This window comes from Danio rerio, chromosome 17, assembly GCF_049306965.1.
Source record: "Danio rerio strain Tuebingen ecotype United States chromosome 17, GRCz12tu, whole genome shotgun sequence".
NCBI classification, from domain to species: Eukaryota; Metazoa; Chordata; class Actinopteri; order Cypriniformes; family Danionidae; genus Danio; species Danio rerio.
Window position 1 is genome coordinate 20,045,655 of NC_133192.1, and position 26,940 is coordinate 20,072,594.

The window sequence follows — 26,940 nt, forward strand, 5'->3', positions numbered from 1 at the left end:
GTTTTCCAATTAATTGTGATCTTCATTTGAACAATCCAAGTCTGGACCAATGTCCCAAAAACTAAATAAAAAAACCCGGCAAATTTGAGACTTTTTAAACTATTAGGAATAAAACTTTAGACTTAAAAGGGGCTAAACACTAATGATTATTTGTAATGCTTTATGCTTGTCATGAAAAAAAATCTAATGTAATTATTACTTAGCGACATACTTTGTCAAAACAAGAAAAATCTAGTTGTATACATTTATTAACATTATATATATATATATATATATATATATATATATATATATATATATATATATATATATATATGGAGTTTCATGCTTGTTTATAAATATTGTATCTATTCCTCCTTACTTCTGTAAAGACTTTGTTGTTTAATTGACAGTTAACATAAAGGGATATATTGCTCTGTTATTATCATGAAGAACTGTGTAATTTGTGTAAGTTTTTAATTTTCTTTCCCTAATTTTATTAAGATGGATTCTTGGTAAGTGGATGGATGTCAGCCAGATTGGGTAGCTTTACATGTACAAAGGAAAATTAAGATCTGATTAAAATGATTTAAGACATACAACACAATATTTCAGGCCTTTTTTTTTAATTTTTTTTTTCAATGTTTAGGACATATTATAACTTTTTAAGCCCCAGCGAACATACTGAATTTAGTCCAATTTTCCTTGGTTATTTTAAAGAATGGTTAACAACACAATTCAATGATTTAAATCAGTCTGATGATGCATTTATACACATTTTAATAAAAATAAAAAACTTTTAGGACTGTTCATTAGACATCAATGGCGTTTTGTGGGCCTGGAAAAAAAACGTTTAAAAAAAAGTTTCAATCCTACTGTCATCATCTAAACTACAAAACAGCAATTTTGAGAAAACACTGACATCATCTGTGCATTCATGTTAAAAAGATATCATCAACTACATGCATACCGCAGTGTCAACTATAGGCTACATCCCCCCATGAAGCATTTACACACGTTTTAATAAAATGAAAAAGAAAAGGACTTTGGGCCTGGAAACTTGGGGAAAAAAGGTTTCAATTCCACGGTCATCATCTAAACTACAAAACAGCAATTTTGTAAAAACCTTAACATCATGTTACAAAGACATCATCAACTGCATGCATAATACAGTGTCAACTGGAAAAAGTCTATTTTTAGCACAATATTTCAGGATGCAAACGTACCCTGAAATGCTGCATTTTTCTGTGAATTATGTGAAAATGATGGAAGAAATGACCATTTTGTTAATGCTGTATGTTAATAATGTATTCCATTCGTAAATAAAGTGTATATTTTAAAGGAAATGTAAACAAATAAATCATGATTTCAGTCATATCGATTCTAAACTACAGCATGTGAATAACGATGGAATCAGCTGATCTGTATTTATGCCTTGGATAGATTCTGTCTTTGATAATGCAGCAGCAACTTTGTTTCTTTTAAAAAAGAACACGCTCCAGTTTGTTTTTATCTGACAAGTACAACTCTTGGAAAACATAACTGTGCTCTTCCAGTCACGACCCTGTATACATGCCATATCTATTATTCATGTATTCTAACCTGTCCTCATCAAATTATTCCTGTCCCCTCAATGTCATATCAATTTTGCTGCGATTAAAAAGCAAACAATTCAAGATGACATTTGGACCTAAAAATACGCCTGCGAACGCTGTCGGTGCGTTATCAAAACCTGCGATAAAGTTACAATGCATAACAAGTGGTGCAGCCACAACTAACTTTTAATGATAGCTCTTTGAAACCCTTTCCTAGCGGAGAACAGGAAGTTAAGAAAGACTCGAGCGAGAGTGACACGGAAAGTAGGACCCAAGTGCTAGTCTTTTGTCTCCACCTGATCAAATGGCAGCCGAGCGGAAAGGCGCAGAGCCCCCTTCTCCAAACGCACGTACCCGGCTCAGTGGCGTCTGCCACACGTTCGCCTGCCTCAATGCAGGTATCAAAGACCAGCTCGCCTCTCCCACAGACGTCGCAGTGCCAGCCGCACGCCGGCTTTCATAGCACAACAACAAGGGGAAAATGTGGCGGGGGAAGAGTCGGGACTCTGAGCTCCTTCAGGGATTTCCTTATCGGGGGCAAAGCAATCCCCCCTGGACCTCATCCGCATAGGCTTGATTATTCAAGGCATTACAAAGGAATGAAAATAACTCACAACTCAAAGCCACTGTCGTTTTTTTTCTTTACCCCATATTTATTATCATTTCACTGCGAGAGTGTGCCCAACACCCTGCTAAAGTTTAAGAAAATTCAACCACAGAGAACAAATACAGACCAGACAATTTAAAAGATACAAAAAGAAAACGACTTGAACTGGAGTGCAAAAAGGATTAAGAGTTCTTCTTAGGCCTTCCTCGGCTTTTCTTCACCGCTGGCTCAGAGGAGGCCTGAGCTTCTTTCTTCACTGGACGCTTTGCAGGACTTGCTGTCTTTTTAGCCCCATTCACTTCTAAATGGGTTACATGTTCATTTTAAAAACGTTTATCATCTCAACAATATTGTTGATTAATTCTGGGGTCCATTTAGTTGACTTACCCTTCTTCTGAGGAGCTCGCCTCTTCTTTGCTGGGGTGCTATCGGTTTCGTCAGCAGACTGGCCTTTTTCCTCTGCTTTCTTTCGCTTGGGAGTCTTCCAGTCAAAAATAAAGACACAAACACAGGGATGGAAAAGATGGAAGAGCAGTGGTCAATGCACTTGCCTAGAGCAACCTTGGAGGAAGTTCAAATCAAATATTAAGAAGGGACCTTTTGCTCAGTATACACATGGAAACTATTACGTACGCCTTGAGCATTGTTAACGCTTGAGAAAATGTAATCATGATTCAGCTATTGAGCAAACCCGACAAGAACAAATAAAATAATTTGAATGTCAAACACAATACATGTTCAAAAGTTTGGGGGTCAATAAAAATGGGAGGGGGGGTGGAATCAATCACAATGTACTTAAAGAGTGTTTAAACATTATAATTAACTAAAAATGTTTCTTATGCTCCAAATAAGAGTTTCCCGACCATGACAGACTGACGCATTGGCTGTTAAAAATTCAGCTTTGAGGTCACAGCATTAAACACATTTTAAAATATATTTGAACAGAATGACCATTAACCACCTTTTTATCAAATAAATGTAGCCTTGATAAGCATGGAGATTTCTTTCAAGTGCTGAAATAATTACTCCCGATGCCAAACCTTCGAAAGCTAGCACATTTCAGCATTGGAAATTATCAAAGGAATGGCAAGGAAACTGATTTCAACATTGAGAATTTTTTTGGGGGGGCAGGTTGGGATTCCAAAAAATAAAAACCTTCAATGAGTTAATCTATTTTAACAATTTTATCAATCAAAAATCCTTGTTTTTTTCCCTCAAATGAAAATTCTAGCATAGAAGCTCAAGTCCTCAATTCAAGGAAATCATACTAACCGAACCAGGGGTTATGAAGAAGATGCACTTAACGACAGCAATCAAATTCTCCCTTTTCTTCACTCAGACTGCATAATGAATGCTCGCCCCTCTCTCGGACTTGAACTATCATCCTTACTAGCCCCCCCCCAACACCCCCTCACATTTCCCTTCCATTTTGCCAATTGCTGCCTCATGATTACCATCCAGACCCTGCTGAGCTGAACAGATTGGCTCGATAATTACATACAATAACGGCAGTGGGCAGGTAACCCTCAGCTGGCATGGGCCAGCTCCCTGGTGGCACCTTCCATATGCAAACTGCATTGTGGGAAGCGAGGAGAGTCCGTCCCCTCCCCTGTCGTAAGTGCGGCTCGCTGATTGCCGGCCTGCGCCGACTCCAAGGTTACCGTGTCAGCAAATTTGTGATACATTAGCAGGGAATAAACACAGGCACTCAGGACCTGTCTGTGGGAGGAAGAGGAGGGGCCACTGGGATAAACACCCGGGCGCTGGAGAGAACCTGAGATGCAGACGGCTTTGTTGCCAAGAGCTCTTTGTGCCGGACCCCATGAATGAAGCCACAGTCTTATCGTTTTCACAAAGTATATGCCATCAAGGGCATCTTTGTGGGCTCAGGCGATTTGTTTTACATGAAACACACTAAAACGAAACACGATGGCTGCAAAAGATGATTTCGCTGGAAATCCTGACAAAACTGTTCAATAACCTTATTTGCAAGTATGGAGATATGTCCATTTATTTCAGAGGATTGCGATCCGACACCTTGAGGGTGTGGAGTACAATATTAAGATATCAGGAAACTAAGGTCAATTGGCAACCATCCATTTGAAATGTAGAAATAAACACTAAAAGGTTTGACACTTAAATTAACATCGTGACACTTTCAGGTGAAATAAGGTGAACAAGGGCACGTTTGAAGGAAGGAATAAAAAAAAAGCTCAGGACACGTTTGTTAAAAGCATCGCACGTTAATCGTATTTGAAAATCAATGCACTCAACAGCATTTCCTACTAACCCGAGCAATTAGTCTTGGATCGTGTGTGGGCATTTTCAAATTTGAATCTGCTTTCAACAGGTAAACAAATTATAGGATGCTGAAATGGGCTCCTTTTATAAACGGCTGACTTCAAAAAGGTAGTGCTGGAGCATTTTCAATGTGGTGTGAAAGAGGTCGTCTTTTTGATGCTTTACTGAAGGTGGCTCTCACCTTGACAGAGGGCAAACTTGTGCTGTTGGTCGCCACTCCGAAGTCCAGCTTTTTGTCATCTGTTGACCCTATGGACTTTAGGCCTTGCTGCAAAATACCTCGCAATTTGTCGTAATCTGGCCTGTCTGTGTATCCCAGAACCTTGACCTCTTGCATGAACTTTCCCATTTCAGCTGAAAATAGAAAAAAGACATTAAAGCACAACAATTTATTTATTTATTCACACAGAGCGATTTGGCTGCACACTATTAAAGACACTTCAGGGTCAATAAACAGCAATTACGTGTGAGATTAAGTGAAAGTTTCTTGGACCTTAAAGTTCATCTCGCGCAAACAGTCCGACGTTAATAAGGTGCATGTTCACGTATGCTTAGAATTTGTGCAGGCGAAGACAGAACAATCCCTGTAGGGCAGTGTCTTCACAGCAGACGCTCATACTTTAACCTTCAGGCTAAGTTTAGAGGAGAAGGGCTGACATTTGTCACTTTGTTCCTTCTACTTCTCCACTCACAAACTGTTGTTTACTGTCGGCTGCTAAAATAGTCACACCAAACAGAATTAGTCGTGATGGCCGCGCTAACAGTGCCGCCTCCCATCACCTCGGTGTTGTGATGCTCCGTGTACGCACAAGACAACAGCCTGAGGAGGGATCTCGCCGTCTGCCGCGCGGCTGTCACAGGGCTTAAGAACTGCCATCACATCAGCGACTGAGCAAAGGGAGCCAATGACATCTTTGATTTTTAAACGACACAAAGAAAGAACGCCCTAAAGTTCTGCAAAAGTATACAGGCTGCCACACGCTGACTGCAAAACTAGGCAACGCAGAGGTCGAGAACGGAGAAGGGTGAAAAACAAGTTTGTTTAAAAACTTCATCTTTTATTTATTGCGTTGTTTTGTGGTCGAGTAGGAGAGCTGATGTGGTGCTTGCATGTATTTTTACACAGCTGAGGGTTGCAAAAAGTCGGAGATTACATTAAAAACATTGAATTTTAAACAGAAGTAACATTTTATAATTTTTTGAATCAATGTAAAAGTTGCAACAAATGCTATGATGTAAATGAATGTGAGATTCTGCTTAATGTCGACACAAATTTATAACTCTTATTACCCCTTACAACATTAAACATGACTAGACAGATATGGGTTAAGTTTTATTTATATTTACAAAACATTTTACTACAAACATCTATCATCAGAAAGTATGTAAATCAGGGCTCGACAATTAGGACTGCCTGATGGCCCATGGCCAGTGTGCGAGACACTCAGGACAGTAGACAGGATCGTTGCCTTGTAACTAAAGTTTTATTTGGCTGCGACTGTTTGTCAATTGTGTGCAAATACAGTCTTGGGATGCTTTTACACCTAGACATTTGTTTAGAAAGTTGTTTGCCCAGTTAGCGCGGTTTATTTGGCATATGTGAATCCCACAATCGTGCTCGGATCCACGGCAAATCAATCGCCTGAATGAGGTGGGTCTCGGCTCGATCGAAACGAACTCTTGAGCAGATCGATTGTAGCTGCAGTTTCTCCACGATGGCCGTCTAGCTTCTCCAGCCTCTGGTGCCTAGACTGCAGCTCCACACAGGAAATTTGGCCAGAAGAATTTCTCTAAAGGTTTTTTTTCCCTTCACTTCGTCAATTGGTGAAGTTTTTTTTCTCGCCGCTGTCGCCACTGGCTTGCTCAGATCGAGACTTGTGGACCTGATCTTCGATGGATTTGCTCTTCAGTGTTTTAACTTTCAGCAGGGGTTAAATTTAAACCACACTGAACTAAACTAAACTGAACTTCAACTCTGAAATCTGGACTTTACTAGATATATGTTGCGCTGCTTTGACACAATCTATATTGTAAAATCACTACAAAAATAGATATGAATTGTGGTGACAAAGCAAAACGATCTAACGAACCAGGCTATATCACAGTGTATTATAGATATGTAATAACCATTTACACAGCTATATGAAGAGAGAATAATGAGTAAGATGGGATGTCATTTCTACCAGAAAATGTGCGCTTCATGCCGGATATGACAGTGAAAGCATGATGAAATTAGCGAGTGCTGTTTATCCATTAGTAAAATTGACAGAAATTACCATCTGATAATTTTTCCATATTTTAATCTTTAAATTATTTGTATTAGGTCTATTGTTTCGTTAATTTGTGCAACATTGATCTGCTTCATGATCTGACTGCAGTGTCGCTTCATCTGTTATTTCTCACTATAATTTAAGTCTATAATGTATAATTCTAGCCAACATTGTTTTATAGATTAAATGATTCAATAGATTTTTACAAAACTTGACAACTGAAATGAAATTATGCATAAGAAAGTCTAACCTATCTATTCTGTTTGGTCTGTGGGTGTCAAAATTAAAGAGCATATTATCTCTAATTATAATAAAAAGCACAATTATAATCTAACTAAATTATATATAAAAAAATTATAATTTATTTACATTAGATTTGAATTTTTTTTTAAATTGTCAGTTGTATTTAAAGAAAAGTTATGCTGATTAAAAATGTATGTATACAATTATGCTTGGTTTTTGACACATTATTGGAAATATGTGGCTAAGATATAGCTAGTAACTCCTTTTTTTATTGGTGGGGTCAGAAAACATTTTGGCAGGGCAAGTAAAAATCGAAACTACCCGATCAGGCTAGTAGAAAAAATCCTTAGTGTTGAACCCTGTATATGCATACAAAGCACAAAATGATCACGCTCTACTTTAAAGTTAGTGTGAGAAGTTGCTGGAAATTAGCACAGAGCTGATAGATTAGCTCTAATTAAGGCTAAATCACCAGGTCCGCACTCATTAACAAGAGAAGAGGCCCTTGCACTCTTGTTTGCGAATCAGAGCTCGAGAGTGCGTCACTCCAATTACCGCTTGGCAGACAAACAAAAAGTAATACTGCAGAATTCACAGGTGCTGCTGCCGTTGCTACAAGGTTAAAAAAATAAATAAATATACTTAAATCCCATTTAGCAGTGAAAAACTGGTGAAGATTTCAGACTATATTACTACCATATTACTATATAACGGATATTTTACAACCAAAAGATCATTCACCTTTTTAAATGCAAGACAGCTCCTCGTATAAACTAAACGACTGCTCAGTTTTTTTTTTCTTACCTGGTATATTTCCTGAAGCGAAACAGCTTTTCAAGAACTCATCAATATTGTCTCTACACCTGAGGAAAGGAAAATTGAAAAATGAATCGAAGTAAATCATGGAAATGCATTTATTATAATTCCCTAAATCTAACCCATTATTATTTGTATCCAGAAATTAGCTGTAAGGCAATCAAGGGAAAAAAATGAATTACCTATACTGCAGGGGCATTATTATCTTTTGAGTTAATATTCATTAGCTTATGGCAAAAAATATAATGTAGACTGCACCTTGGTTCGAAAAGAATTAATATGCCACAAGTGACATTATAGACACTTACCTGAGCTTGGAGTCTCTGACGTAGAGTGGGTCCTGAAGTTTGTCTTCCCAGGGCAGACGGCTACATAACCACTGGATCATGCAGTAGCCCATGATTTCCAGGTCTGCTCGCCTTGAAGGAGCTGGAATGTAATATTTATTCCACACAGAAAAGAAATACAAATAATCTAAAAAACAATGCTAAGAATAATTACATTTTACATCAGGCGATCATCATTATCAACACTTCTAGTTTTTAGTTTATTGGTTCTTTTTGTCCATAAAAAAAGTTCAGTCGGTACTATTACAATTCACAGCTACTTTTTTTTATATCAAAATAAATAAAAATATATTTCGAGATGTGCATACTTTTGGATTTTAACTAACTGGGAGCATTTTAAAAAATTATCGAAAAAACAAAACCACACCTGATAAACATCCATTGCACAAAAACAAACTGAACTGAGCAGCAAAGCTCTTCATAACAAACCCAAGATATGATTGAAAATTCTATCTTTTAGGTTTACAGCTTGTGACATCACATTCTGTTTTTGATTCACTTGGATCAAAATTTGTCTTTATTTCATTCATATTTCAGTTGAACAGCAGCACAGTTCAATTAAAAAGTGAAACAAGATTTTTCAGAGGTCCATTTATGGCCTGTTTCCACTGAGTGGCACAGTGCGGTACGGTTCGGTACGCATTTATAGCCGTTTCCACTGTCAAAAGGTGCATATAACCGAACCGTGCCATACCTATTTTGGGTAGCCTTTCGAAAGGGTACCTAGCCAGGGCTCGAAATTGCGACCATTTTGGTCGCATATGCGCCCGAAATTTTATCTATGCGACCATAAAATATTTTTGGGAGCATTTCTGCGAGTGCTTAAAATTGTTGTGTGCGACCAGTTTTTACTGCAAAATGTTCACCACATGCGCGGATTCGGGAAACATTCACGCAGAATTCATCTCTAAGCTCTTTGTTTGCACTTGGAACGGGAAACGCAGCGCTCAGGAATGGTTTTAAACAGTTGTCATGTCGTCTTGCTGCAGTAAACAAATCCAAGTCCGTAATGCTTGCCCCGGCTTCGCGCTCTTCTTATTGGCCCACTGCTCTAGCACTGAACGCGAATGATTGGTTAATATCAGCTGTCAATCACTCAGTCAGCGCCTTCTGGCTTCGGATGACAGAGAGCTGCTACCGCGGAAAACTAAAGCGCTAAAGATGAGATTGAAGATAACGCGGACAGATTTAGTTTTAGAAACCATCTAGTTACAAATAATGACACATCTTACTAGTGATCATGTGCTGAATGTTAATCCACCATCTACACTTTTCCAAGAGTAGAAGACTTCTGTTGGCTTCAAGTCTGCTATAAAAAGTCTGTGGGATGGAGTTTTCAGGTAACTGTTTGCCACATCTAGCACGAGAGCTTCTGTTTAATCCTTCATATAATTGCCAGATGCTCTCCGCCGTGCAAGGGGCAGCTATATGTCAAATTTAACATCACGTACACCATCACAAACGGGCTTACACTGAGTAAATTAATATCGCTAACTTACTCATGAAAAGACCAGTATGGCTATTAACATGACGTATGCATACAATAAGGTACAATATGTGTCAAAAGCATCAGTGCAATATCAGACAGCACTTGTGAGAACAGCACAGTTAACGTTATACCGTTCAGATCGTAACAGATTCATTCAAGCAGTGCGTGCAGGGCCGGTGAGCGCTCCGTGCTTTGGTCACTCAGTTATATTATAAAAATCTATTTTCTTGTGATCACGGGATTTCGTTGAGACATATTTTCCTCACGCATGCATATTTATATTATTATTTTTTTGCTTGTTAGTTTGATTAGTGTTGATTTCAAATACAATAAATCTGTTTGTATAAAACTTGTAGTAACGGTGCTCATAATTGGTGGGTGCGACTAAATTTTGGCTGATACGCCTAACTTCTTAAAGTTAGGAGCACCGGTGCTACCAAGCAAAAAGGTTAATTTCGAGCCCTGTTAGCACAACAAAAGTGTACCAAAAGTCAGAGTTAGACGCACAGCTGAATACTATTGGTTTACAGACAAACCTCACCAACAAAGGAACAACATTTTTCAATACACAGGCGAGACATTACACTGTAATATGTACATATAATAACAAGCCATTGTCCCCCTGAGCTTTAAACAAACCTTGTCATCGCCTTGAATAAAAGCCACAAAGCCAAGAAGAGCAGAATCTACCCTGTGTAGTTGTTTACAAGGCCATCTAATGCGCGAGTGATTTCGCTTTCTCGCAATTGCTCACTTCGCGTCTAAATTTGAAAAAACTTCTTGATCGGATGATAATAACATGCACATGATTACTAAAATGCTTCTGTATGGAAGTATGCAAATGTTTTCCACTTCACAAGCTTAATATATAATGAGCATTTAACCATCTGCTTAAATCCTGATTCTCCTTTACATAGGCCTTAAGTCTAACTTAAAAGTGTGACGTGATTGTTCCAATTACTTACAGACTCCTTTGTGTGCGTCAATACTTGTGAACTCAATGGTACCGTCATGACACCTCTTTGGGTCTTCCTTATACTCCTTTGGCACTCCCTCAGGAGCATATCTATAGGCCAGTCCATAATCTACTAAAAATACCTGTTAATTAAAACAAAACAAAAAACTTAGAATCAACTGTTTAGTGCAACAAAAACATCTTACAATTATAAAAAGACTTTAAAAAAAAGATTTGATATGACATTATATTTACAGATGCTAAGCATACACGAGATGATAAAGTCTTCTTTAAGGTTACTGCAAACAAATCGCATATGCCGCTGCAAAGCTACTGATTGCCAATTAGCAGTATGTGTCACCTATAAAGGAGGTCTGACAATTAGCGCTTTGATAGCGGTGTTTTCAAAGCAACAGGAAACAGCTAGCAGAGCTCCGAAGACACCAAAACAGTCAGTGCACAAATTACAGGTGCACCTATCTCCTCAAAAAGTAGAAGATTATTTGAAGTGTCCATGTAAAGTCTCAAAAATAACTGCATGTGCCAATTTGCAGCAGCATTAGATTAACAGCTCACCTACAGAGAGAAACATCACAAACATTTCTAAACTTTTTTTTTCTCCAACTAAAACGTTGTCATATATGCAGTAAGCAGAGGCTGCTGATTCCAAACAGCTTGCTTTTTCATCAAACACACAATGATATTATAATAAAAATACAAAAACATTCACCCTGTGCATGCGAAACAAGCAATATAATCTGTAAAATGACTCTATGCTATTTACATGTGGACATGTTTAATGTGTAAAGAACAAAATGTCTTGATCATACACTGCCAAATGTTAAACAGTTTGTAGAAGGGTCTGTCATCTCACATGAGTCTTTAAGAGCTTCATTTAAGGTGAGTAAAAAGTTTTTATTTCCAGCTTAATCTGAAAATATGTATTTGACCACCTTTTCCAGGAAGATCTGGATTTTGACTTTCCTACACATATATCTATATAATAAAAAATATTTATTATATAAAAGAAGATAAAAAAAAAATGCAATCACAAATGTCACTGCTTACATGTTAAGGAAATCTCTGTACCTCACATATGGGCATTTGGTTTCTGATACATCCTATGTCAAAACAGACTGGGTCATCAGACCAATCAGATAAAAGTGGACTATGGGAAAGGATTGAAATAAACAATTTACTTAGAAAAATAAAAAAAATAAAGGCCTTTAATAAAACCCTAAAAAAATAAATAAATACGCGACAGCAACTCACAAATCCTACCAAGTTAATTAGGTTAATAGGAGTGGGAATCTTTAGGGGTTTCATGAACCGATCTGATTCCGAGGATCACAATATGATTGAATTCTGAATTTCCGATTCTTAACATCTATTTTTCCTAGTTCTTCTGCTGTCCATATTTACAACTTTACATTTTTAGCAGAATTAGAATTTCTATTATTTTGCTTAATAACTGGAACATCTGTATTACAGTATTGTCTTCCATAAAATTGCTTATTTTATTAAATTATTATATAGGAAGAACAAGCTCTAAATGTAAAAAAAAGACAAAGAACAATTATGAAAAACAAACATATTTCTATAAATAAAAACATTCATATTAATTTTCCAAAAAAAAGACAGCATTTTTTATTCATAACATTAAAACTCCAAGGAAAAAAATGTACAGTTGAAGTCAAAATTATTAACTTTCCTGAGAAATTCAAATACATTTTTACATATTTCTCAACTACAGTTTAACAGAGAGGATTTTCTCAACACATTTTAAACATAAGAGTTTTAATGACTAATTTCTACTAACTAACTTCTTTTGTCTTTGCCTTGATGACAGTAGGTAATATTTTGCTGGCTATTTTGTAAGATACTCATATTAGGCCTAAAGCATAAAGCAAGCTTTAGAACATTGTAATGCGTCATTAGTTTGCAACACAGTGCAGTATCTCTTGTTCACTTTCATTCACAACCCGTGTTTGCAGAACACAAGCAACAAGCCTTTACTCATGAAGTTTGCTGTAATGGTGAAATACTATTCTGTCCAACGCCTTTGATAATTCCAAAACTGCTCGCACAACGGACGAGTAGCACCTATGCACCCACATCACCGCATCTATGATGGCCAAAGGTGACACTTTCGGGAGCGATGTGGTTGCACAACATATCAAAATCACTGCACCTATAATTATCCATTTGTCCAAATGAAGCGAATTCTGAAGCATGCATTCACTACCGGTCAAAAGTTTGGGGTCAGCAGGATTTGTAAAATGATTTAAAAAAAGCTTATCCTGCTCATCAAGGCTGCATTTATTTATTCAAAAATACAGTACAAATTGCTAAATTGTGAAATGTTATTGCACTATAAAATAATTGTTAAAAAGTAGTTTATAATTTAACTTAAGACTTAATTCCAGTGATTTTAATGATGAATTTTTAGCTTTATTACTCCAGTCTTCAAGTCACATGATCCTTCAGAAATCACTTATTAATTAATTATTATTATTATTATTATTAATGGTATTAGTTATAAAAGCAATAATGACTGGAGTGATAATTTCATTTCAAACTAGATACAATAAGAAAGCAGTCGAGAACTTTTGAGAATCGATACAGAATTGTTATGAGAAAGAATTATGGTGCATCAATTTTTTTCTCCCACCTTTAGTGATTAATATAATAAATCAATTCTTCCTTATTTCATTATACATTCACTCTACAAGATTTGTCGAACTGACTGAAACAAGTATCTTCTGAATTTGAGTATTTGGAACAATTTGTTGAACTAGGTCAAGATTAATTTGCATTTAGTTCTTAAATCAGTGTTCTGAAGTAAAAGATGTAGTACTAAAAGTTTACAAATACCTCTTTTAAAAACTATATCCTTAATACACCAATCACACAGACAATTCAAATCGTTCCCTAGCTGAAATCAAAACATTGCGAGGCCTTTCTTGCATTTTATTGTCTGTGGTCTGTTTGTACACACATTTATTAAACAGTAATAAGCATTCCGAAGCAAAGAGAACACCCTAGCAATTTCAAAAAGGGATGCTCAGTCACCAAATAAGCAGTGACTAATCCCAAGAGGCCGAGTTTTAAATTGTGACTTTAAAAATAGCAGCTTAATAATACACCACTGATACATTATTAATCTTCAAATTAAATATTTGCTCCTGCCCAGCCCCCCCCAACCTTATTTGCTAGAGACAGCTTCAATACTGTCTCTAATCTCTCCAGTTTATGAGCCGCATTAAAGGCTTAAATTGTTTTGCTTTTTTCCCAACCCAAATCTCATTAACAGATGGAAAAAAAATAAGACAAGTAGTTTCTTCCATTGCAAATCACTGGTACTCCAATTAAAAGAAGCAGGAGCTCTGTACAGTCCTGCGGTCTGAACACATTCCCTTCTGCATCTCTACAGTTCGAGCTGTACAGCCATGGCAACAGAGATCTGTTAAACATGTGCAAGGCTTGAAACAAACCTGATTGGGGTTGGTGTAGGACAGGAGGAGGTTGGAGGCTTTGATGTCTGCATGCACATATTCATGGTCATGGATGTACTCCAGAATGTCAAGCTAGAAAGATGAAAGATAAGTTAGAATATGAGATTTTGTAATAATACTGAAATAAGATTTTCTCAGCACCTGCACTGACACCATAGTAATGTTGAACAATTCCCTGCATGTTTAATAGATTTGCAACTTTTTATGTAAAGTAAGTTTAGGGTAAAAAAGTTTTGGTACTTATTGGCAACGCTGTGGCACAGTAGGTAGTGCTGTCGCCTTACAGCAAGAAGGTCGCTGGTTCAAGCCTCAGCTGGGTCAGTTGGCGTTTCTGTGTGGAGTTTGCATGTTTTCCCTGCATTTGTGTGGGTTTCCGCCGGGTTTCGGTTTCCCCCACAGTCCAAAGGCATGCGGTACACGTGAATTGGGTAAGCTAAATTGTCCGTAGTGTATGAGAGTGTATGGGTGTTTCCCAGAGATGGGTTGTGGCTGGAAGGGCATCCACCTTGAAAAACGTGCTAAATAGATAAGTTGGCAGTTCATTCCGCTGTGGCGAAGCCGGATTAATAAAGGGTCTAAGCCGAAAAGAAAATGAATGAAGTTTTGGTACTTATTGATAAATACAATGATGTCAAGTGTGGATTGCTCCCTCACGGCTCACTTTATTTTAGTAAGCCTGTTTTATTTTGTTATTATCATTATTTACATTACTCAGTCAGATTACTTTTAGCTCTGAGAAAAATAAGTAGGCATGTCACTATATATATATATTCAATTTATATCAATCAATTTAAGCAACATTTTAGCTGATTGTGTAACATCTCTATCTCTATTGGAGGTGTCAGTGTGGTTAAAAAAACACTATAGTATTTACTATAAACAACTATAGTGTATCCTCATGTGGGTGCCTGACAAATAAAAATAGATCTGGAAGCAGATATTGCAGCCTCTGTTATTTTTATTTTTACCTTTTTGTTAACATTTATTATTATTTGTTTGTTTAAGATATACATTTTCACATTCTGATTCCAATGCCTAATTATTCAATTGTTAAAATCAGTGTAATTAAATGAAATACTCTTAAGAATAAAATGTTCTGTGTCCTTTATGAGTGTACTTGCATTAAGATGTTATTATATTGTCATTCTGGCATTATTTACTGTATCGAGAGGCAGGTTTTAAAATGACAATAATATGGTTCATCGCAGAATATTTTAGTGCAATATATCGTACAACAAAAAAAAAAGATATCGTGACAGGCCTAATAATAGGCAACAGTGAATTAGATTATTTTAGATAAGTCACAAATAGCATTGATGTTTTGTTGATTGTGTGCAAGTGTACTTGCTGACATCTGATTTTAGTATTTCAGAATTGACTTCACTGGTCATGTACTTTAATCCCTTTTCTCAAAAAAGCTACATTATATGCTGCCTTATAACAGATAAAATCTGAAGAATAAATTAACGTTTTATTTTCTGTGAAGTGAAGTACAGAATGACAGTCATACTCTTAAAAGAAACCTACAAGTCGAAGGCCCAGCTGAAGAACCAGCTTCCTTGAAAACTTCTTCCCATTTCCTTCAAACAATTTCTGTAGATCTGTTCCAAATCGATCCATCACCATAAATCTGTACCTGGTGATTGAGGTGAAATGACACTTTTATGCATAATAAACAAAAAATAATAAAAAATAATAATTATTATATATATATATATATATATATATATATATATATATATATATATATATATATATATATATATATAAACAGCATGCCTCTTGTTGGTAACACTATAATAACTACACACTATAAATCATTAATTAAGCATTAGCAAATAGTGAATTCATTATCTGTTAAGCATTAACTCTACATTAATAAACTTAAGTAAACAAGTTTTTATACAGCTACAAATGCTGTTTACTTGAATTATAAGCACATGCATAATGGGCTTACTGGTTGTATTTTCATACTTTGTTAAGGATTCATTTTTATTACGGCTTTATTTCCTGGAATAAACTATTCAAATAAACATTTATATATCTTATTATTAGTGCTCTCAAAATTAGTGCGTTAACCCATGCGATTGATTTGAAATAATGAACGCGTTAAAAAAAATTACGCAATTAATGCAGTTGCAGTTTTTTTTTTACTTACCGTTGTGGTCAACGTTTGTTTAACATGCAAAGAAATGTGGATAAGTCCAAGGAAGCACTTTTTAAATGGCAAGTTTCAGTATAAAACAATTATTGTTGCATCACCAGGCTCTTCAGATGTTTCATGCAATTTCAGGGGCCTGTTTCAGTAAGGAGGTTCAAACAACTCAGAGTTTAAACTTGAACTCTGAGTTGATTTACCGAGAGATTAAAAACTCAGAGTTTTCGGTTTCAGAACAGCTGATCTGAGTTGGGTCAATCAACTTCGAGTAGACCAACTCAGAGTTAAGCGCGCACACCGTGACTATAAAAAGGCATTATCAGTGGAGCGCAGACATTACGAGTGACTATGGCAATATCTTATAAAAGAGATCACCATTTCTTTCTCCAGCTGAACTTGATGTTCTCATGCAAAGTTATAGCAAATATGAGTGTATATATTTGAAAAGAAGCAGCCATCAACCAGTTAGTGTGGGAAAACAGCTGCTCAAGATAATGCCTAATTTAACTTTTTAAGTATTTAAATATTTAAGTATAATAAAATAAGTAATGTAATTTGTGACGTTTATATTTTTTTTCTAAACTTTTTTATACATTTATTAGTTTTAAATGATTTAACAGTGCACTTGTGTGTCTGCCTTTTTTATTGATCAAGTGAAAGGGTAATATAACATTTAGAAGGTAAGCAGTACTAAAAAAAATTTTTAGAAAGAATAATAATCCCATTAATCTAGTTACAGTGCATGTCAAAGGTGAATTTAATTTAATTATTTATTAAAAAAGGATAAGCCATTCTAGTACAGTTCTTCTGTGTGTGACTAAAATGTAGGCAATAGCTATGTTTCCATCCAAATATATTACATAAATTTATGTGCAAAACTGGAATATTGCATAAAAGATGCGAATAAAATTCCATCCAACGAGTCAAAGAGAAAAAATTTGTCACTTCCTGATTTAACTGGCACCAAATATCAACAGTAAAAACAGAATTTACTGTGGTAGAAGAAGCTGCGTCAATTAATTCTTTATTTAGCCTAATTAATGTACTTGCGCCTCGATGTCAGAAGACAATGCTGAAACACAATGAACACGTGGGGGCGTCTGAAGCCATGAGACGCGGAGACTCTTGACACGCACCAGACGTTCGGAGGTAATTAATAATATACACTAATACTGAAACAGTTAAGGCATTTTAGAATGACTAAAACAATATTTAAGACGTGTTACAGTGTTCTCAGCCTCCATTTACACACATTTTCATTATCATATGATCATGATCTTTTTTTTAATGTACATACTGTAATTTGTTCAGTAAAAGTGTTTCCATCGTAGTTTATGCGCACATTTTCTATCGAATAAAAGTTTATCCTACTCAGTTATGCGCGTTTTTTATGCATATTTTAAAAAGTTATGTGCATCATGACGTTTCTATCAATCGTTTTTATGCACGTATCCAAAATGAGCATTAAAATAGGTGGGTAGAAACGTAAGGCTAAGGCGAGAAATACCGCTTCATCTTTAAAAAAGGGGAGGAGGAGACCGACAGAAACTCTGAGTTTAGAGAATAAAACCTGCTTCTGACCAGGTTAGATTCACAGAGTAAGTTACCACAGTAACTGACTCTGAGTTAAAGTTAACTCTCTTTCAGAAACAGGCTTGACTTACCCTGATTTCTCGAGTTTAACAAACCTGTTATTTTGAAACGGAAAACCCAGAGTTTCTCTCATTTCAGGGTTAAAATACTCTGAGTTTTCAGTTAACCTCCTTTCTGAAACAGGCCCCAGGTGTGTCATTTTAACCTTCGACTTCTGTTTTAATGGAATTTGATACCGCATGGCGAACGGAAAGAAAAACCTCCGCATTTCATGACTCGGTGTTCCTTTAAGATAGTCAACCTTACATGGTAGACTCTTAATAAGAGCATTATCTTAATCATATTAAAATCAGAGTATTGGTGTCGATGTAAATGTAGAAAGTGTCAAGTGTCAAGCTGTCAAAGACAGCGCATTCCAATGCCTTACTGCATGAGCCCTCCATGGTTCATTATGTTTGAAGTGTTTCCTCCTTAAACGCAATGAAAGTGTATGCTTCGCGTTGTTGTGTCAGAATCCTTGTGAAATACAGCAATACTTTAGAATGCTTAGTTTAAGCAAATTTGATGAACGCGATCATGGGTGCTGAATCTGAAGGGAGACGCTCCGGCCGTGCCCTGTCATTGCGCGCGTTGTGTGTGTGTGTGTGTGTGTGTGCGTGTCTGTGTCAGGCCCATGTAAGCGCACAGACCATTACAGGGGCAGGTGCTCAACGCGAATGCAAAGTAAAGAGCAAGTGCCTCCTGAGAGGGGCACCTCAGTCAATGAGGGCAGAGGGGCAGTGACTCTAGCCACCGGGCCACCACCTTTGTACGGCTCTGGTCTGTGTGTGTGTGCGCGCACGCGCGTGCGTGCGTTTCTTAGCAACAAACCTGCCTAAACGTCGTTTTCCGTAGCCACTAAATCAAAAAGTTACAAATTGCTGTTAGTTTGCGTTGCACTCTCAGCTCACATCATTCAAAAGAAAAGGACCACATTGTCCCCCGATAATGTCAACAGACTGGACTGTCTTAGCAACTGGATGAATATAAAGGAGGACTAAGCAAAATTGTTTCTACTTTATAATTAATGTTCTCAACACACAGCAATACAACTTTTCAATTAGTACAATTGTTTGTATTCAATACTTTATTATTATTATTATTATTATTATAATTTTCCATTTTCCATATCTGCAATGCCTGTATTTTGACATTTTTTTAGAATCCAACTTTGAAATCAATGATTTCTTTATTGCCAATGATTGTTTTGAAATTCAAATGGCTCTAACATGCTTGTGTATTTATTTCTGTAATAAATATGGCTGTCAAGCCAAGATCTTGATGGTTTATTGTGGGTTTGTTGTTTACATGAAGAAATCTGTGTTACAAGTTAAACAAAAATTCTAATAAACAATCATGATTAGATTTTAATAGTTCTTGTCTTGCGTTTACATTAATTTTACATTTGAATAGCCAAAATTACAAGTTTCAGTCTTTTAAATGTGATTAATCGTGATTAATAAAAAAAAAAGTGTGATTAATTAGTTAATTTTAATCGCGATTAATTAGTTAATTTTTTAATCAATTGACAGCACTACTTATTATTTAGGCATATAATAATAGTTATTTAGTATTCAACTTGTAACTCAACTTCATCCAGTTTTGTGACCTAATCTCAAGTCAGAACTATGCATGCTTTGTAAATCCCTTTTAACATTTAAAGGCTCAGTATCAAATGAAAAATGAATCTTTGCAATCTTATCTAAAAAATAATTACTGTAAAATGTAAACATTGCTTAACAACAGGAGTGTCAAAATACAACATAAAACTGAGTACTGTAATTACTTAATATATACAGTCATTTATTTTAGATAAGATTGCAAAGATTTATCTTACATATCATAGGGTTTCATTTTTGTATCTTAAAACGATTATATATATATATATATATATATATATATATATATATATATATATATATATATATATATATATATATATATATATATATATATATATATATATATATATATATATAACTGAGCCTTTAATTGCCATTTATAAGGGATTTACAAAGGATAAACTGTCCTGACTTTAGATTGGGTCACAAAAGAATGAAGTTGAGTCATGTGCTATTTTGAGGTTTCCGCCTGGATTTTGTCTATCCAAATTCAAAAGCTTAGCAAATCCACATGAAGAGGTGTAAATGCTAAAAGTTTGGTATCATTTTAAAGAAAACCCTTTCAATTTTCATAAAACACTGTTGACTGATAAAAATAATTGTATATGTTGTCTTTGTTATAATAAATCTCTCCAAAAAACAGGCGTTATTTGTAAACTCAAGTTTGAAAGTGTACTGTTTAGGTTCTGTGTGGTCTTGGCTGCTGTAATTCATTTTGGTGGTTCCTGCACATGTCAGTAATTAGACAAAATGCCTCTATCATAATCTATGCAAAAGTTATTCTATTCCAACTGATGAGAGAACAGAACCACTTATGGGGGTATTGGGCCAGTACGAACCTTTAAAATGTAAAGAATTCAGAAGTAAATGACATCACGGATGCAGTACCGGGTACACAAAGCTTAAAGCATTTATTAACATACCAAGTAACGATTAACATATGCCTAAATAATAAGATATATAAAAATGCTCATTTAAATAGTTAATTAATCATTTGCGTACACATTCTTAAAGATCTTTAAAAAACTAATCTTAAAAAATGGTTTGTAAATAATGCTATATTTAATTTAGTAATTAGTGCTTATAAATCAAGAATACAGCATCTGTATCTGATTCTGCAGTTATAAACTGCATACTAACATCTATTAATGTAGAGTTGATGCTTAACAAATAATGAATTAACTATTTGGTAATGCTTAATAAATTCATAGTGTGTTGTTGTTTTAAGGTGTTACCCTTGTTATGTAATAACTTGAAAAGTGATGTTTTTTCACCTACCTCTTTCCATTTTTCTCATGAAAACCAGAACCCCAATATTTTGGAACTCCCAAATACTCCATTTTCTTTGACTTCATCCAAGCCCCGACTGAATTAACATAAAACATTCAGTCAGAAAAATGACTCGCAACATATTCACACCTCACAGTGAAATGAAGAAATGCTACCACCTCTAAAATTAACATTATCACACCAACATTTAAAAGCAATCAAATAATCAATTCATCAAGTGAGTAAATTATTTAAAACTTTTTAAAATTCTTTAAACTTGTTGGTGCTCAAAGTAATATAAGAGTATCCCTTGGGGACCCAACTGTGAATGTGCCGCAAGGTAATCTGCTGGTGGGACAAATATTTACCAACATTACAATATTCTGATGAATAAAACATGAGCATCCCTTAGTAATATTGCAGTTAATTGTCAAGGGAGACTGACATTTGGATTGTTATTAAATAAAGCGCAATGCTGTGGCCTTGGGGCAGCCATAAGAGCCACCAAAGGCAGAGAGTTATGGTTTGTCTGTCTCCATAAGGCCCTCAATGGTGAGCTCAGAACTTTCTTTAATTAAAAGAGTTGCTCTTCGACTTTATTTTTTTCCGTGAGGCTCATCATGCATATGAGGGTGTGTTTGCAGTCACAAGGGCATACTTAGATCAGGTTTGGCAGCTCGCATGTAGAACTTCAGTTCAGAGAAGAGAGGGCCGTTGTCACTTGGTTCCTGCAAGACACAGTAAAAATAATCACCAAAAATAGCTGACATTTGAAAAAAACTATATAATAAATATTAAAATTACAATTTTCCAGAAGAGAAAAAGCAAAAATTTAATTTTAAGTAAAACCTGTCATCACGATTTACAGAAAATGCAGAGTTTGTGAAAACTAATTACTATGAACATCTGATTTAATTTATTCATTATCAGAAATAAAAATAATAAATATATGAATAAATAAAAAATAAAAAATAAATAAAAAAGGCTTAACTAAATTAATTAATTAAAATAAAAATAAATTAAAGGCTTAACTAGGTCAATTAGGCAAATTAGGGTATTTAGGCAAATCATTGTATAACAATGGTTTGTTTTGTAGACATTCGAAAAAACAATATTGCCTAAGGAGAAATGTTTTTTAAAAAGTAAAAACTGCTTTTATTCTAGCAGAAAAAAAACAAATAAGGCTTTCTCCAGAAAAAAAAAATATTATAGGAAATACTGGGAAAAAATCCTTGCTCTGTTAAAAATCATTGGCCATTTTTTAAAAGAGAAAAAAATTCACAGGAGGCTAATAATTTTTTTTATGTATCTAAAGAAGAACCTAATGTTTTTGTTGTAGTGTGTGTGGTACTATTATTTTATAATTAGAACTATTTTTATAAGTACACATTTATTGTTACAATTATCATCCTTGTTGTGACTCTAACTACTTATTAGAAATAAACACATTACTGGAGCATATGTATACATAGTTTTTGTCCCTACCACTTTAATGACATAAGGTGCATCAGCGGTGACAGGTCCTGAAGAGTCTTCATTTGCTAAGAGGATGAAAGACATATTTACATGTTTAACCACTGATAAATAAAAACAAAAACAATAAATATTAGAACCTCGTAATTTCCTTTGGACTAAGCAGAAGGAAAAGGAATGAATTTCCTTTGGCTTTTTTCTTTATCTTACCAAGATACAGCAGGCCAAAACCTCCTTGTCCAACAGCTGATCCAAGCTTCCATTTTTTCTTTGCGTTATCTGTCAGGACTTCTCCAGACGGGAATTCTTCAGCCAGTTTCCTCTTAGCTGGAGCTCTTGCTTTCTTCACCCCGTCTGCCTTCTTTGGTGGCATCTTCCTTATTTATAAAAACTTTAAAGAAAAAGAACCCAAGCTCCATTAGAACAAAAGTGGGGACCAATCGTAGTTAAGAATTTATTTTACATTATTTACTTTTGTTTAATCTTTTTTTCCATTGTAGATAATAATATAGGCAAACAATAAAAAAAATGTAAAACAGTAACTAAAAAATGCACAATGTCTACATAGTGTTTATATCTTAATAATGACCAGAGATCATTCTTTGAGATTGTATATTTTTATGACTTTAAAATATACTAACACGTACACTTCTTTGCAGAAATGCGCCAACTTGTCAAGATTTTCTCTAACCACTGTAACCACACATATTTGATACATAAAGTGGTGGTCAAAGTTAATAGAACACATGACAGAAAAAAAAATATACTATTTTCGCCTCTAAAAACATGTTTTAATTTCATAATGTTCCTGACACATTCAGACAGTTGCTTTGCGCATAATATATACCACACGAGTCGCACAGTATATATCCACTTTCAACTTTAACATTTGATATTTTGTCAAACTTTTTCAGCAATTAAACAGCAGTACATCTCTCTGGCAGAGTATTAATATTTGATAAAAGACATTAACAAAATGCCTACTGCAATTGAAGCTAAAATCTTAGATTTTACTTCAATGAAAAAACATGAATATGTAAAATTAACAGTGAATAGGCAAGGGCCGGTATAAGATTCTGACAGTATGGTAACCTTGGATAAAAATATCACGGTTTCACGGTCTCATCATATTGTGATTTCTGCTCTAAAATATATTCTTTTTAAATTTCTGGTAAAAACAACAACCTTTCCACTGAATACAACATATTTTATTTTATGAATCTTTAAAAAGTATTTTGGGACAATAGCTTTTGATGTGGAGGGTCCTTAAGATACTTTTGCCCTAAAAAACTAAATAAAATAATTGTAAAAACCATGTAAAAAAAATTATATTCCATATACTACATTCTGATTACTACATATACCATAGGAACGACATAACCAAAAATGCTGACCTTTACTTTTCCAAACTACGATAAACCTTGAAACCTTATCGTCCCATGTCTAACAATAAATGTTTTCGTAAAAATTACCTAAAATCCATTTTAATTGTTCTATGGCTACAGAGCATACTAATCCTAATATATTTTGCTCATTATATGGGTACTGTGATAGCCAATTCAACTAACAATATCTGAAACCTCATACAGCAATAAGTCAAGTGTTCTAATAATTTTGGCCACCACAAAATATTTGAATATTTTAAATAATGGGTGTACTGCCACCCATTTCAGATGGCACAGCTTCTGTGTTCTGTTCACAGATGAAACAGACAGATTTTATTCTACATATATTAACGTGGTCTAGACATTCTCTGGCAGTGAGTCAATATATTTAATAAATGCATCAACACTATCATAATGCCTTCTGCAACCGAAGCTAAAATCTTTGCTTTCGATTCTATGAAGAACGTGAATATGTGACATTAACAGTGAATTTGGCCTTGAATGTTTTAGTAAAAAGTACCTCAACTTCATTATGACTGTTCTATGGTTATAGAGCACACTGACGACTCTGTAGATGTTTTTCTCATTATATGGGTACTGTGATGATAGCCAATTCAACAAACATTATCTCAACCCTCATACAGTAACATGCCAAGTGTTTTAATGTTTTTGGTCACCTCAATATAGTTGCATATATATTTTAAATGATGGGTGTGCTGCAAAGATTTCTACATATATTAAGGTGGTCTAGACATTCTCTGGCAGTGTGTCAATATGTTTAAAAAGAACATCAATACTAACATAGTGCCTTCTGCAACCGAAGCTAAAATCTTTGCTTTCGATTCTATGAAGCAACAAGAATTTGTGACATTAACAGTGAATTTGGCCTAGAATGTTTTATTAAAATGACCTATGCTTCATTTTGACAGTTCTATGGTTATAGAGCATACTGATGACTCTTAAGATATTTTGCTCATTATATGGGTACAGTGATTGCCAATTCAACAAACAATATCTGAAATCTCATAGAGTAACATGCCAAGTGTTTTAATCTTTTTGGCTAAACCAATATATTTGCATATGCTTTTAAATAATGGGTGTTCTGCACAAATTTCTACATACATTAACGTGGTCTACTCATCACCATATTAAAATTAAGGATTTAAGATTAGATCAGATCAGATCTAATCTTTATAATATTGTAGACTTACAGTATAAACTTGTTTTTCAAAGAACATCTGGACTTTTTAAAATAATAGCACACTAATAGCTGGCTACAAAAAACTCCGTAACAAGTTGCCATAAAGGTTATTAAAACTGACAACAATCACGTGGGTGTTTTGTTAAGCGTCACAATTATTGACATGTAAACTGTACACATATTTACTATTCAGAGTTTAAACATGGCAGATATATTATTAAGGACAACTAACGTAATGAGGCGTGTTTGTGGACACTTTCAATTTTGCAGTCCTCGCCAATGATGCAGTTTGTTTCACTTTTGAATTTAAAATAACAACAGACGTTGAGCTTCGCGGGATTTGTTTTGGAATCTTTTTTTCAATACAAGATGAGTTTGATGTTACGTTATCAATGAGGGAGACATTTATTATTGTCTTCATATTGTTTTGGTGGGGAAAAGGAAACTGCGACTACTCGCTAATGTTATGCTAACGTAGCAGAGTTAGCAACATTATTACGTATATTTATCGCAGCAGAGCCTGTGATCTGTCCTCATAATCCGCTAATAAAAGCATACAGACGCAATACTTTATTGGAGCAAATGGATAATAGTCTACTAACCTTTCCTCACGTGAGCGGTAAGTAGTTGCAACCGCTCTGCTCTCCAAACTTCCCGCAAAACGACTGTTCAGAGTGAAGCACCGTGAATGTGATTGGTCAGAAACAAGACTGCGCGGTTCCTGGTTTGGCAATGCTTGATGGGATATGTAGTTTTTGTACATTTACCCTCCTCCACAAACATTTACATCAACGGCAGTCATATATTTTGTTGTTATCGAAGTACAAATACAGCAGAGTAAAAATACAGCAACATACCCGATCAACCTTGGAAAATTGATGTCTTTTTTCCTTACTGAATGACTAGCATTGCTTTCATTCAGCTAATGTTTGTCGTTTTGATTCAAAATTGATTGAGATTCATTAATTTAACAAAGTATTACATAGAGATACACATTTATTTTAATATTAATTTAACAGATGCCACTCTCACAGAAAATGACCCTTTGTCAATTATATCAATACCTTTCAGATATTTGACTCTTAACTACTTTATTTACACATTTAAACATAGCCTATTAACTGTAAGTAGCCCTCGAAAATATTTTATGCTTTGTTTCCCCTGTGCATATTTGATGTTGACTTATATAGAGTTCTACTCGCGTTGAGAGGCACAAAGTTCATGAATAATTGACTATTTGGTGTCCTGTAACTGTTTTGTAGAAGTGCTATGCTACGAGTTTAAGTTTCCACTAGCCCAGTGACTATTAGGCTACAGAATAACAACACAAGAACTCAGAGAGACTGATTTTGGATGACAGTTCATGGCTTGTTTTCTGCAGAGATGAGGGATTGATAATGTGTCCAGAGACGTTATCATTTATGAAATATTTCTTTGGATCAGAGGACTGATGTCTGAGCAAATAGGATGTCTGACATAGAAGTACATGACAACAGAGCTACATATTGATGGAAAATTGGGTTAGTCAACTTTGTGGGTTATTGGTTATTGCAGAAGAATGACGGGACACTCGGAGGATGAGACAAAATCTCTGTCTGTGAAGGATGTGAAGGAAAAACGGGTCTCATTCCCTCCAGATGAGGAGATGGTGTCTGACTTTGTGGAGAGAAGAGCTGAACTTCAACAGGGTAAGATGGAGATGATAATGGTAATACCGAAGACCTCTTCCCAACAGAGGTGCTTGTCTTGATTTGTGTAACATTGTTTATTACAAAAGTAACATTAATAGGTTTTGTTGCAGCAAAAACCAGTAAAAGTGAAAAAGTGATCATAAATTTGAATTTATTTTACATTATTTAAAAAAAGTATTGTTGACAAATGGGAAAAAAACTGCATATATAGATTTTAAATTACAGTTAATTTGTATGAAGTAACTGAGTAATTATTTTTGATTATGCCATCAAATGATTATTGCGAAGCCTTATAGTCTGGCATATAAACTAAAGTGTGTGTCTTCTGTAAATCATGGTAAAAAAAAAGTCATAATTACAACCAATGAACCAGTTTGATCAATGAAAAGTAT

General features: G+C 35.1%; 2 protein-coding genes across 8 annotated transcripts in view; one reads left to right on the top strand and one right to left on the bottom strand.

Annotated features, from left to right (window-relative positions):
• Nucleotides 1-2,206: 2,206 nt before the first annotated feature.
• Nucleotides 2,207-25,538, bottom strand: vrk1 (VRK serine/threonine kinase 1). Of its 2 annotated transcripts, none has more exons than XR_012392673.1 (13): nt 25,460-25,538; nt 22,482-22,662; nt 22,284-22,339; nt 21,457-21,526; nt 20,808-20,895; nt 15,645-15,753; nt 14,097-14,189; nt 10,109-10,745; nt 8,120-8,881; nt 7,800-7,858; nt 4,664-4,836; nt 2,569-2,662; nt 2,207-2,482 (listed from the first exon to the last, which is right to left on the bottom strand). XR_012392673.1 is itself a non-coding variant. In NM_213385.1 (13 exon segments), coding segments are annotated over 12 exon segments (1,278 nt in total). In that variant the 5' UTR covers nt 22,645-22,662; nt 25,460-25,526; the 3' UTR covers nt 2,207-2,363.
• The window catches only part of si:dkey-288a3.2, an 83,963-nt gene continuing 82,016 nt past the window's right edge, over nt 24,994-26,940 (top strand). For 3 of the 6 annotated variants that reach the window (XR_012393322.1, XR_012393321.1, XR_012393323.1), the window contains exon 1: nt 25,083-26,545. Coding sequence is in view for 2 of the 6 variants with exons in the window: in XM_073928376.1 (XP_073784477.1) it covers nt 26,416-26,545 (130 nt within the window). In the remaining 4 variants the exon portion in view is untranslated. Of the gene's footprint in view, nt 26,546-26,940 lie in introns of all 6 variants that reach the window. The other 3 variants (XR_012393320.1, XM_073928378.1, XM_073928376.1) reach the window with 2 other exon arrangements.